This window comes from Rattus norvegicus, chromosome 2, assembly GCF_036323735.1.
Source record: "Rattus norvegicus strain BN/NHsdMcwi chromosome 2, GRCr8, whole genome shotgun sequence".
Lineage (NCBI taxonomy): Eukaryota > Metazoa > Chordata > Mammalia > Rodentia > Muridae > Rattus > Rattus norvegicus.
Window position 1 is genome coordinate 206,505,830 of NC_086020.1, and position 13,805 is coordinate 206,519,634.

Here is a 13,805-nt window from a genome sequence, read left to right on the forward strand (position 1 = left end):
CATGGCCGTCACCACAGAACTCACCTAAGCTCTGTCTGACTATTTGACAACTCATTAGCATATTTATTAAACATTTCCTCTTCCCATTAACTTTGTTTTTCATTTTTATTTAATTGTTTGTTTTGATTTTGTTTCTGTTTTTGTTTATTTTTATTTTCCTTCTGTGTCTTAATTTGCTTTTTAATTTGTATGTGTGGTGGGGGGGGATACATGTGTGTCACAGTAAATGCATATAGGTCATGCGACAACTTGTATAATAGGTTCACTCCTTCCTTCATGTGCATCTCAGGGGTCAAAGTCAGGTCATTAGAGTTGGAGGCAGATGACTTTACCCTCTGAGCCATCTTGCTCACTCTTGGTTTAGTTTTCTGAGACGTGGCCTGGTTATATAGCCAAGGCTGGCTTTAAAATCACCATCTCTCTACCTTAGTCTCCCAAGTGCTGGCGTGACCTATGTACCACCACATCTCCTCTGCCCACTGTTTTAGAGTGCGATTCATCCTTCTTCCTACTCAGTAGTTTCTTTCTAAATCGTGGGTCTCACTGAGCTGTTCTGCTCACACAGCTTGGCAAATGCCTCTCCCATGTGCAGTGTTGGCGGTCACATAGTTACCATTAGTTCTTCAGCTTACATACCTAACACCTCCTGTTGCATCTTCTCCCGCATCATAAAGACAACCTGTTTGAGACAGGTATTTCCCGAGGCAAATTGCTCATGTGTCTTCTGTTTTCCAAATGAGTTTTTGTCTTTGGAGTAAAATGCCTGAAATTATAATTCTTTATATTTACACCATAAGTGGGTTCCCACTTATGAAATCGTAGATTTTTGTAGTTCTTCTGTGGCATATCATAGTCTCTGAAGAGACAGGAAAACTAGTCGTTGAGTGTGTCGGTTTGTGGTTGAATGGTTGTCAGATGAAGGGTTTTATTTTCCTGATTTTTTTTCTTTAACAAAATATGATCTAATATCAACCTAGATTGGCTGCTTTCTCTCTAGGTTATTACAGATGAAGGCAGAACAGATCTGTTTCCCCTAGTATTTCTGAGAAAATAGCTGCTTTTGTAGTTTTCAAACTTAGGTTTAAAGTAGTAACATTGCCAAATTTGAAGCAATAATATTGTTGGGAAGAATGGCGGTAGCACACAGGCCAGAGTTGTAAGACAGCTGGTGTTCAGGCTTCTGCAACCTCAGTTCTTGTCACTGAGATTGGCTCTATTTGCCTTTTACAGTTACTGGTAAGACCTTTGGTTGTGAAACACAGAGTGCTGGTCTTTCTGTTCCTTGAGGTACTGACATCTCAGTGGTGAAACTGTTTGCATAATGTTCCAGTGTTCATTGTAGAAGTTTGCACCCTTGCCACAGGAGTGGCTACAGTTATAAATCAGGTCCTAAAGGCAGTGCCTAAGTGAGACTGGGCAGTTCACAGTCTTTCACACAGAGCACTCCTGTTCCGTTAGATGTGACTAGCATCCTAATCCTCTGTTCCACGCTTGATCACTCTCTTTTTGAATGAAGAAATAAACTTCCCTGCTTCCATGTTTTGAAATAGTTTTCTCCTGAAGGTTTCTATGGAATAGCATAAGTATTTCAAGTTTGATGGGGGGTGTCAAACCCCCTTTAAGATGTCTCATTGAGCTTGTTCATTTTAAATGTAGCTTTCTACGAATAGTTTTGCATATTTAGTATTTTTAAGCTTAGCTAATAAAGAGAGCAGTTGGATTTTACAGGCCCAGCGTTCAGAGCATCTTCATATAATCATCATGAACATTATTGCATCATATACTGAGCCCTGGCTGTGTTTCGAGACCTGCACTTGGTTATTCAGTCTTTACAGGTACTCTGATTGAGCTCGCCGTACAAGAGGTTCTTTACCACATCCAAGATGTCATTTGACTTGTCAGTGACCTCGCAGCTAACCAGAACCGCTGCTTGAGTCCAGACCTTTGTCAGCTCTGTGAGCTATCACCTTTTCCACGGGGCCAGAGATGAATTTTCTCATCATTTTAAACCTCTGTCTACTATGTGCATGGTGCATAGTAGGTGATTTATAGTCACTATTTATTGGGTAAATTTGCTTTGCAAAAGACAGAGGAAATCTTGTTATACAGGGCAGGAAGTCACAACACTGACTACTTGGAGCAGCATGGTCTTTGTACAGTCTTGTGACACGGCTGCTACAGAGTAGTGTGGCTTCTCTGAGGATGAGTTTGGATAACTGTCAAATGGGCCCTGAGAACAAATCTCCTTGGTAGGTAAATTGGAGTCTGTAGTGTACTAGGGACATGATGACCATCCCTTTAGGATTCACGAGGTGACGTGGTGACTGGTAAAGCTTTTAAGACACATACAGAGCCTGAGAACTGTTAGCTTCTCTGGAGCAGTAGGGAGGGATGCCCTGAGTGCCCCACCTTTTCTCACTTCCTTCCTGTCTGCTTCCTGGCACCTCTTGCCACAGCTTCTGAAACCAAGGTGAGAAGGAAGCTGTAGTACAGGAAACAGCATCACCAGTGCCCACTTGGGACACAACTCCTTGTTTTCACAGAAGAGCTCAAGGCTTAGGAAAGCTAAATGCTTTCTAATTTGTGAAATGTTTCTATATTTCAATGTCTACACTTTTCCTAATTTCTTACAAATCTTTTTAAAGTGTTTAAGTTGAAGAATTAAGTCATTCTATAATTAGCATTGTGCTTTACTGTACATTGTCTTGGAAAACATCTCATTTGTACAGTGCCTCTATAAATGCTATTATAATATTAATATATAATTGACCATGTGAATGATGTTTATGTGTCACTTGACCCCCATAGCTGGGGCTGAGGTGAATTGGCCCTGTTCCTGCACAGCTAGTGAGTTACAGAGCCAGCCTCCGAAGCTTCCCTGCCCTCAGTGGGCTAGTGTAGCTCTGTGGTTATAGCAATAGGGAAATGAGGTAAACCACCAGGGTGAGATGGAGATCCAGGAAAGGCCCTTACTGGTGGACTTTGACATGAAAGACAAAGATATTGGTTAATTGGGAGGGTATAGGTTATGATCAATATCAGGAGTGAGTATGTGGCTTGCAGTTTTTATTGAGCTGATGTGATGGATAAGAACATAGGCTCAAACCTAAGTTTGTGTGTTTATTTACTTTTTAGCTCTGTGACCTTAGCTTAGTCAATTGTTCTTAGTCTTATCAGTGAAAGGGAATATTCATCTTTTGAAACCTGAAAGCTATTTTTATTTCTGTGTTCTTTTTTCTTTTTTAGTTTCTAATGTGTATGAGAGCAGTGAGTTCATGTGAGCGCAAGTGCTCACAGAGGCCAGAGGGCTCAGACCTTCCTGGAGCTAGACTTGGCAGTGATTATGAGCGTCATAGACATGTCCCCTGCAAGTGTGGTACTAGCAATTAACAGCTGAGCCTTCTCTCAGCCTGAGCCCTGTCTTCAGCCCAATTTCAGGGTTCTTGGCCTATAAAACAATAGTGATTGTCATGTAATTAAGTAATGTGTTATTTTTCTAGTTGTACAGGTTTGGAGAAACAGTTTCTATTGTTTTTTGGACGGACACTTGGAGACCAGAGAGCTTCTTTGACAAGGTGAAGAAGAACCGAGAAAATGGCATGCACACTTTGTGCTTACTTGGTAAGCATTGGGAAGACCCCCTTTCCTCTACACAATGCAAGTGTCAGAATTTTCATTTTGTGATAGAATTAAACCTATTGTATGAATAAGTAGGTAGGGGTGATGGGGAAAGGACATGGGCTAGCCACTGTATGCACGCAGTGCTCTCCCAGATGCTCAGCACCAAATACCACAGAAATCCTGTGTTCATGCTGTGACTTGCTGCTCCCTCTTATAACCTGTAGATCCTTTCAAGAGTCTGTATTTACAAGTTTGTCCATTGTTCTTACAGTTAGCAGACATGTAGTAAGCATTTATTCTTGCCACCAACCATTCTGCATCAGAATCACAGAATGGTCCTTCTGGAAGACACTCCAGGATCATTTCCTTAGAAGCTGTTTTTGCAGATGCTGTTGGGTATTGAGCTTTTTCCAGTACCATTCATTTACTCATTAACAGAACAGAATCCAAACGCCCTGTTATTCCCAGCTCTCATCACTGTACGCTCCTGCTCAAATGTTACTTCCTATGTAACATAGATGGCTAGGATTGCCTTGTGCACGTGGACTTTGCCTTCTAGCAGAGATCACAAGGTTTAACAAGTCACGTGCCTCCGAGCCTCTGCTAAGCTGGCATATTATAGAAAGGAATTTTAGAAACAGATGTTGATGTTCCCCCAGATGCCCAGAGCACAGCTGGCGTCTTAAATGAGTCTTGAACTGATAGCAAGCAGCAGATAAGATCCTAGGTCTCTGCTTTCCAGCTGGAAAAGATTGACAAGCTGTTCTTGGCTTTTGCCTTCATATTATCAAATGAAAACAAACCACCCTTCCTCAGGGCTGTGAGGTAGTGCTGCTCAAACTAGTTGTGGTAAGCTTTTTTATTACTCTATTTGTATGTGTGTATATGCATGTACATGCCACAGGACATGTGTGGAAGTCAGAGGGTAACTTGTGGAGTTAGTTCTCTCTTTACACGGTAAAGCTCCCGTGGATGAAATTCAGCTCATCCATGTAAGCAGCAAGTATGTGTACCAACCCCCAATCACAGGCCGATTCTTTTTTTGTTTGTTTGTTTGTTTATGTTGTGATGGTGGTTGAATAAGAAATGAGAATGACCCCTATAGGCTCATGTATTTGACTGCTTAGTCACCAGGGAGTGGGAATCTTGGAAGGATTAGAAGGATTAAGAGGTGTGGCCTATTAGTGTGGGTTTGTCATTGCTATAGGACGTGTGTAATGGGGGTGGGCTTTGAGGTTTGCCCATTGTAGCTTCTTCCTGCTGCCTGTACATCAGGATGTAGAATTTCCAGCTACTTCTCCAGCACTCTATCTGCCTGCGTGCAGCCGCACTGCCGCTGTGATGATAATGGACTGAGCCTCTGAAACTGTAGGCCAGCCCCATTTAAACACTTAGTTCCATAAGAATTGGTCCCAGTGCTTCTTTACCACAATGGAATAATGACTCAGACAGTTGTTTGTCTTACTTCATTTAATTTATTTATTTGGGTATGGAGTGTAGGGTGTCAGGCTCCCAGATTCCGTTTTTTTATTTTGTTTTGTTTTGTTTTCTTTTTTTTCCGGAGCTGGGGACTGAACCCAGGGCTTGTGCTCCCTAGGCAAGCTCTCTACCGCTGAGCTAAATCCCCAACCCCAGGCTCCCAGATTCTGAAACCGTGGGTCTCATCATTTAAAATTAGAATGTAGTTGTTGAATGCCTGCTATGAGTCTGCCTCTTTAGGGACCAGGGAGCAAAAGCATAGGAGGAAACTACAGCAAATTTATAATTTATTTAGAGACAAGACGAAAGTGATGTAGTCAGAAGTTAGTGGAACATTAGTTACGTAGATATTTTTAAGTCCAAAGCTTTAGAGTACATGAAATAACTTACTGCTTAAGCATGGTTTCAGACGGGCCTGGGAGAAGGCAGTAGGGGAGCAGTGTCCGATATTCAGTAGCCATCTGTGGTTTACATCTCTTTCAGGAAACTTGTTACATTTTACAAGTTCAAGGTGAATGATTAATAGAGGTGTTTACCTTAGTATTGAAGACATCATTTAAAGTAAAATATGATTTCTACTACTAATTGTATCAGAGGCCATTTTTCTATGGCATTCACTTTTTTTATGTGCCAGGCAAATAGAACCATTAAATAATATTTCACATTTGAGAATACTTAACATTAGTACCACAGACATTGAAAACCAGATTAGAGGTTGATCATTGTTATAATTTCTAGGTACACTTTTTAGAATTATTAATAAGAAAAACTTTTGCTCTCACTTTAGAAAGTGGTCCAAGTCTCAGAGAGTCTTCAGTTGTAACATTTATTTTTACAGTAACAAACTTTGGCTGAACCATCCATTTTGTATGTAAAGCAGGAAGCAGCTGTTGACCTTGTGTGAAGTTCCTCCGAGGACACAGAGCCAGCCTGGCTCTTCAGCGTTTCCCGAGTAGTGCAGGGAGGCAGCGGTGGGAGTGTAACGCTAAGGACCAAACCTTTACTACGGGCCCTGTCAGACATCAGTGCAGCGATTGTGTGCAGGTCACTGTTGTACCCAGGATCTGGCAAAGAACCAGGAAGCCCTGTTACTAAAGTATCATTCCTTAGTTTGGTATGTTGTTCCCCTTGTAAGAAAGCAAACATTTCTTTTCAAACTATGGTAAGAATCTATTTGCTACTTAGGTGTCATGGTTGAGGCTTCTCTAAGTGATGCCTGAAACACAGGCAAGTGTAGGAGTACAAGCAGAGGTTTGGGCAAGGCTATGTGGTTGTCAGCTGGTCCCATTGAAAAGGAAGATTCTGGTTAGCCATTAGGCAGTGCACACGCTACTGTTACTTAATGCTTCCCCTTATCCTTTCCTGCAGGGTGGTGTCAGGGCCACAGGCTTCCACTCTTCTCTAACCTTAGTAGGAAAATAGTCACACAGGTCCGAGCAGACATACCACAACGCCAGGATCAGCATTTGGGGGCTCTGGAAGATGAAGGGTTGGTGGGGAAATAACCGAGCTGAAAGAGCTGTCTTTTCTACTCTACAGATATCAAGGTGAAGGAGCAGTCTCTGGAGAACCTCATCAGGTAAGTCTCTCCTGAGGGTGCGCACAACTGTTTTAAGTCACTGACAAAGTCCGTAAGGTCTCCTTCAGGTACCCAAGTCCAAAGATGCTTGAGAAACGAGCTCTCAGAACACTTACACAGTAAATATTTGACTCTTACAAAAGATAGAGCGGGGTGATTGGGCAAAAGTAAGGGTAAAATTCATAGACCAACACCGAGAACAGTGATGGGCATTTAGTGGTCACCCAGGAAATGTAGGTGGACTGAGTGAATGTGTAGGGAGTTTAGAACCTTGGTTTGAGGCTGACATCAGCTTCTGGTTGGTGCTGTTTTGGGGCTCACTTCTCTCCATGTATGAGGACAGAGTCCTCTCTTAGTGAGGCAGCGTGCACTACAGCAGCTCCCCCAACACATGCCAAGGAGCACCTGAAATACGGCTGAGGGAGCTGAGGAACCCAAGTTTTCATTTAATTTTACACCGGTAATCTCAAAACCTTCAGGTTGTTTGAAACAACTTTAATATATAAATCTGCTTTTTAAATATATTTTTATTTTTTGAGAATTTCATACATGTGTATAATATATTTAGTTATGCCCTCCCTCCAACTTAAACTCAGAACCATACATTTTATGGCCATACATTTTATATACATATTAAACATTTCTGATCAAAACATAATAAATAAATAAAAATATTCTGAAAGTGTTTATCAGATTTCAAAGACTTGATATAAAAACAATGTTTAATACTTATTTGTAAATTAGATATTCAAATATAATATTGTGGTATGGTGATATTAGATTAAATATATTTATATGTTATTAAAACCAATTTTGCATCTAACTTGTTCATGTGCCTGGAGCGTTTGCTATGCTTCTGCTAGTTAGTACTGACTGGGAGAATTTCTGGAGCGATAAAATTCATAGGCAAATGGATGGAACTGGAAAATATCATCCTGAGTGAGGTAACCCAATTACAGAAAAACACACATGGTATGCACTCATTGATAAGTAGATATTAGCCCAAATGCTTGAATTGCCCTAGATGCACAGAACACATGAAACTCAAGAGGGATGATCAAAATGTGAATGCTTCACTCCTTCTTTAAAAGGGGAACAAGAATACCCTTGGAGGGGATAGGGAGGCACAATTTAGAACAGAGGCAGAAGGAACATCCATTCAGAGCCCGCCCCACATGTGGCCCATACATATACAGCCACCCAAGTAGATAAGATGGATGAAGCAAAGAAGTGCAGGCTGACAGGAACCTGATATAGATCTCTCCTGAGAGACATAGCCAGAATACGGCAAATACGTAGGCGAATGCCAGCAGCAAACCACTGAACTGAGAACGGGAGCCCCATTGAAGGAATCAGAAAGAACTGGAAGAGCTTGAAGGGGCTTGAGGCCCCATATGAACAACAATGCCAACCAACCAGAGCTTCCAAGACTAAGCCACTACCCAAAGTCCATGTATACATGGACTAACCCTGGGCTCCAACCTCATAGGTAGCAATGAATAGCCGAGTAAGAGCACCAGTGGAAAGGGAAGCCCTTGGTCCTGCCAAGACTGAACCCCCACTGATTGTTGGGGGGGGAGGGCGGTAATGGGGGGAGGATGGGGAGGGGAAGCCCATATAGAAGGGGAGGGGGAAGGGATAGGGGGATGTTGGCCCGAAAACCAGGAAAGGGAATAACAATTGAAATGTAAATAAGAAATACCCAAGTTAATAAAAAAAAAATGGTCAGTGAAGAGTGAAAGTTTCAGGACCTTCCATTTTTTGTTATTGATCATTTGGTAAACTCACCAGGCTTTTGAGGCTTGCAGAAATAAACGTGTATCACCCCTGAGGATTTTCAGATCTTGACAGTTCCTTTTCTTAGAGGAAGAAGTAAAAAAAAAAAAAAGAATATATAGGAACATCTTTTTTTTTTTTTTTTTTATTAACTTGAGTATTTCTTATATACATTTCAAGTGTTATTCCCTTTCCCGGTATCCGGGCAAACATCCCCCTCCCCCCTCCCCTTCCTTATGGGTGTTCCCCTCCCAACCCTCCCCCCATTGCCGCCCTCCCCCCACCAGTCTAGTTCACTGGGGGTTCAGTCTTAGCAGGACCCAGGGCTTTTCCTTCCACTGGTGCTCTTACTAGGATATGCATTGCTACCTATGAGGTCAGAGTCCAGGGTCAGTCCATGTATAGTCTTTGGGTAGGGGATTAGTCCCTGGAAGCTCTGGTTGCTTGGCATTGTTGTACATATGGAGTCTCGAGCCCCTTCAAGCTCTTCCAGTTCTTTCTCTGATTCCTTCAACGGGGGTCCTATTCTCAGTTCAGTGGTTTGCTGCTGGCATTCGCCTCTGTATTTGCTGTATTCTGGCTGTGTCTCTTAGGAGCGATCTACATCCGGCTCCTGTCGGTCTGCACTTCTTTGCTTCATCCATCTTGTCTAATTGGGTGGCTATATATGTATGGGCCACATGTGGGGCAGACTCTGAATGGGTGTTCCTTCAGTCTCTGTTTTAATCTTTGCCTCTCTCTTCCCTGCCAAGGGTATTCTTGTTCCCCTTTTAAAGAAGGAGTGAAGCATTCACATTTTGATCATCCGTCTTGAGTTTCATTTGCTCTAGGCATCTAGGGTAATTCAAGCATTTACGCTAATAGCCACTTATCAATGAGTGCATACCATGTATGTCTTTCTGTGATTGGGTTAGCTCACTCAGGATGATGTTTTCCAGTTCCAACCATTTGCCTACGAATTTCATAAAGTCGTTGTTTTTGATAGCTGAGTAATATTCCATTGTGTAGATGTACCACATTTTCTGTATCCATTCCTCTGTTGAAGGGCATCTGGGTTCTTTCCAGCTTCTGGCTATTATAAATAAGGCTGCAATGAACATAGTAGAGCACGTGTCTTTTTTATATGTTGGGGCATCTTTTGGGTATATGCCCAAGAGAGGTATAGCTGGATCCTCAGGCAGTTCAATGTCCAATTTTCTGAGGATTCTCCAGACTGATTTCCAGAATGGTTGTACCAGTTTGCAATCCCACCAACAATGGAGGAGTGTTCCTCTTCCTCCACATCCTCGCCAGCATCTGTTGTCCCCTGAGTTTTTGATCTTAGCCATTCTCACTGGTGTGAGGTGAAATCTCAGGGTTGTTTTGATTTGCATTTCCCTTATGACTAAAGATGTTGAACATTTCTTTAGGTGTTTCTCAGCCATTCGGCATTCCTCAGCTGTGAATTCTTTGTTTAGCTCTGAACCCCATTTTTTAATAGGGTTATTTGTTTCCCTGCGGTCTAACTTGAGTTCTTTGTATATTTTGGATATAAGGCCTCTATCTGTTGTAGGATTGGTAAAGATCTTTTCCCATTCTGTTGGTTGCCGTTTTGTCCTAACCACCATGTCCTTTGCCTTACAGAAGCTTTGTAGTTTTATGAGATCCCATTTGTCGATTCTTGATCTTAGAGCGTAAGCCATTGGTGTTTTGTTTAGGAAATTTTTTCCAGTGCCCATGTGTTCCAGATGCTTCCCTAGTTTTTCTTCTATTAGTTTGAGTGTGTCTGGTTTGATGTGGAGGTCCTTGATCCACTTGGACTTAAGCTTTGTACAGGGTGATAAGCATGGATCGATCTGCATTCTTCTACATGTTGACCTCCAGTTGAACCAGCACCATATGCTGAAAATGCTATCTTTTTTCCATTTGATGGTTTTGGCTCCTTTGTCAAAAATCAAGTGACCATAGGTGTGTGGGTTCATTTCTGGGTCTTCAATTCTATTCCATTGGTCTATCTGTCTGTCTCTGTACCAATACCATGCAGTTTTTATCACTATTGCTCTGTAATACTGCTTGAGTTCAGGGATAGTGATTCCCCCTGAAGTCCTTTTATTGTTGAGGATAGTTTTAGCTATCCTGGGTTTTTTGTTATTCCAGATGAATTTGCAAATTGTTCTGTCTAACTCTTTGAAGAATTGGATTGGTATTTTGATGGGGATTGCATTGAATCTGTAGATTGCTTTTGGTAAAATGGCCATTTTTACTATATTAATCCTGCCAATCCATGAGCATGGGAGATCTTTCCATCTTCTGAGGTCTTCTTCAATTTCCTTCTTCAGTGTCTTGTAGTTCTTATTGTACAGATCTTTTACTTGCTTGGTTAAAGTCACACCGAGGTACTTTATATTATTTGGGTCTATTATGAAGGGTGTCGTTTCCCTAATTTCTTTCTCGGCTTGTTTCTCTTTTGTGTAGAGGAAGGCTACTGATTTATTTGAGTTAATTTTATACCCAGCCACTTTGCTGAAGTTGTTTATCAGCTTTAGTACTTCTCTGGTGGAACTTTTGGGATCACTTAAATACACTATCATATCATCTGCAAACAGTGATATTTTGACTTCTTCTTTTCTGACCTGTATCCCCTTGACCTCCTTTTGTTGTCTGATTGCTCTGGCTAGAACTTCAAGAACTATATTGAATAAGTAGGGAGAGAGTGGGCAGCCTTGTCTAGTCCCTGATTTTAGTGGGATTGCTTCAAGTTTCTCTCCATTTAGTTTAATGTTAGCAACTGGTTTGCTGTATATGGCTTTTACTATGTTCAGGTATGGGCCTTGAATTCCTATTCTCTCCAGGACTTTTATCATGAAGGGGTGTTGAATTTTGTCAAATGCTTTCTTAGCGTCTAATGAAATGATCATGTGGTTTTGTTCTTTCAGTTTGTTTATATAATGGATCACGTTGATGGTTTTCTGTATATTAAACCATCCCTGCATGCCTCGGATGAAGCCTACTTGGTCATGGTGGATGATTGTTTTGATGTGCTCTTGGATTCGGTTTGCCAGAATTTTGTTGAGTATTTTTGCATCGATATTCATAAGGGAAATTAGTCTGAAGTTCTCTTTCTTTGTTGTGTCTTTGTGTGGTTTAGGTATAAGAGTAATTGTGGCTTCGTAGAAGGTATTCGGTAGTGATCCATCTGTTTCAATTTTGTGGAATAGTTTGGATAATATTGGTATGAGGTCTTCTATGAAGGTTTGGTAGAATTCTGCACTAAACCCGTCTGGACCTGGGCTCTTTTTGGTTGGGAGACCTTTAATGACTGCTTCTATTTCCTTAGGAGTTATGGGGTTGTTTAACTGGTTTATCTGTTCCTGATTTAACTTCGGTACCTGGTATCTGTCTAGGAAATTATCCATTTCCTGAAGATTTTCAAGTTTTGTTGAATATAGGTTTTTATAGTAAGATCTGATGATTTTTTGAATTTCCTCTGAATCTGTTGTTATGTCTCCCTTTTCATTTCTGATTTTGTTAATTTGGACGCACTCTCTGTGTCCTCTCGTTAGTCTGGCTAAGGGTTTATCTATCTTGTTGATTTTCTCAAAGAACCAACTTTTGGTTCTGTTGATTCTTTCTATGGTCCTTTTTGTTTCTACTTGGTTGATTTCCGCTCTGACTTTGATTATTTCCTGCCTTCTACTCCTCCTGGGTGTATTTGCTTCTTTTTGTTCTAGAGCTTTTAGATGTGCTGTCAAGCTGCTGACATATGCTCTTTCCTGTTTCTTTCTGCAGGCACTCAGCGCTATGAGTTTTCCTCTTAGCACAGCTTTCATTGTGTCCCATAAGTTTGGGTATGTTGTACCTTCATTTTCATTAAATTCTAAAAAGTTTTTAATTTCTTTCTTTATTTCTTCCTTGACCAGGTTATCATTGAGTAGAGCATTGTTCAATTTCCAAGTATATGTGGGCATTCTTCCTTGATTGTTATTGAAGACCAGTTTTAGGCCGTGGTGGTCCGATAGCACGCATGGGATTATTTCTATCTTTCTGTACCTGTTGAGGCCCGTTTTTTGACCAATTATATGGTCAATTTTGGAGAAAGTACCATGAGGAGCTGAGAAGAAGGTATATCCTTTTGCTTTAGGATAGAATGTTCTATAAATATCCGTTAAGTCCATTTGGCTCATGACTTCTCTTAGTCTGTCTACATCTCTGTTTAATTTCTGTTTCCATGATCTGTCCATTGATGAGAGTGGGGTGTTGAAATCTCCCACTATTATTGTGTGAGGTGCAATGTGTGTTTTGAGCTTTAGGAAGGTTTCTTTTATGTATGTAGGTGCCCTTGTATTTGGGGCATAGATATTTAGGATTGAGAGTTCATCTTGGTGGATTTTTCCTTTGATGAATATGAAGTGTCCTTCCTTATCTTTTTTGATGACTTTTAATTGAAAATTGATTTTATTTGATATTAGAATGGCTACTCCAGCTTGCTTCTTCTGACCATTTGCTTGGAAAATTGTTTTCCAGCCTTTCACTCTGAGGTAATGTCTGTCTTTGTCTCTGAGGTGTGTTTCCTGTAGGCAGCAGAATGCAGGGTCCTCGTTGCGTATCCAGTTTGTTAATCTATGTCTTTTTATTGGGGAGTTGAGGCCATTGATGTTGAGAGATATTAAGGAATAGTGATTATTGCTTCCCGTTATATTCATATTTGGATGTGAGGTTATGTTTGTGTGCTTTCATTCTCTTTGTTTTGTTGCCAAGACGATTAGTTTCTTGCTTCTTCTAGGTTATAGCTTGCCTCCTTATGTTGGGCTTTACCATTTATTATCCTTTGTAGTGCTGGATTTGTAGAAAGATATTGTGTAAATTTGGTTTTGTCATGGAATATCTTGGTTTCTCCATCTATGTTAATTGAGAGTTTTGCAGGATACAGTAACCTGGGCTGGCATTTGTGTTCTCTTAGGGTCTGTATGACATCAGTCCAGGATCTTCTGGCCTTCATAGTTTCTGGCGAGAAGTCTGGTGTGATTCTGATAGGTCTGCCTTTATATGTTACTTGACCTTTTTCCCTTACTGCTTTTAATATTCTTTCTTTATTTTGTGCGTTTGGTGTTTTGACTATTATGTGACGGGAGGTGTTTCTTTTCTGGTCCAATCTATTTGGAGTTCTGTAGGCTTCTTGTATGCCTATGGGTATCTCTTTTTTTAGATTAGGGAAGTTTTCTTCTATGATTTTGTTGAAGATATTTACTGGTCCTTTGAGCTGGGAGTCTTCACTCTCTTCTATACCTATTATCCTTAGGTTTGATCTTCTCATTGAGTCCTGGATTTCCTGTATGTTTTGGACCAGTAGCTTTTTCCGTTTTACATTATC

The 13,805-nt window shown here is 40.9% G+C and overlaps 1 protein-coding gene across 3 annotated transcripts in view; it reads left to right on the plus strand.

Moving 5' to 3' along the window:
* The window catches only part of Dph5 (diphthamide biosynthesis 5), a 51,035-nt gene that overhangs the window by 16,274 nt on the left and 20,956 nt on the right, over positions 1-13,805 (plus strand). For all 3 annotated transcript variants that reach the window (NM_001017449.1, XM_006233214.3, XM_039102083.2), the window contains exons 5-6: positions 3,501-3,621; positions 6,640-6,679. In NM_001017449.1, the coding sequence (NP_001017449.1) occupies positions 3,501-3,621; positions 6,640-6,679 (161 nt within the window). The remainder of the gene's footprint in view (positions 1-3,500; positions 3,622-6,639; positions 6,680-13,805) is intronic.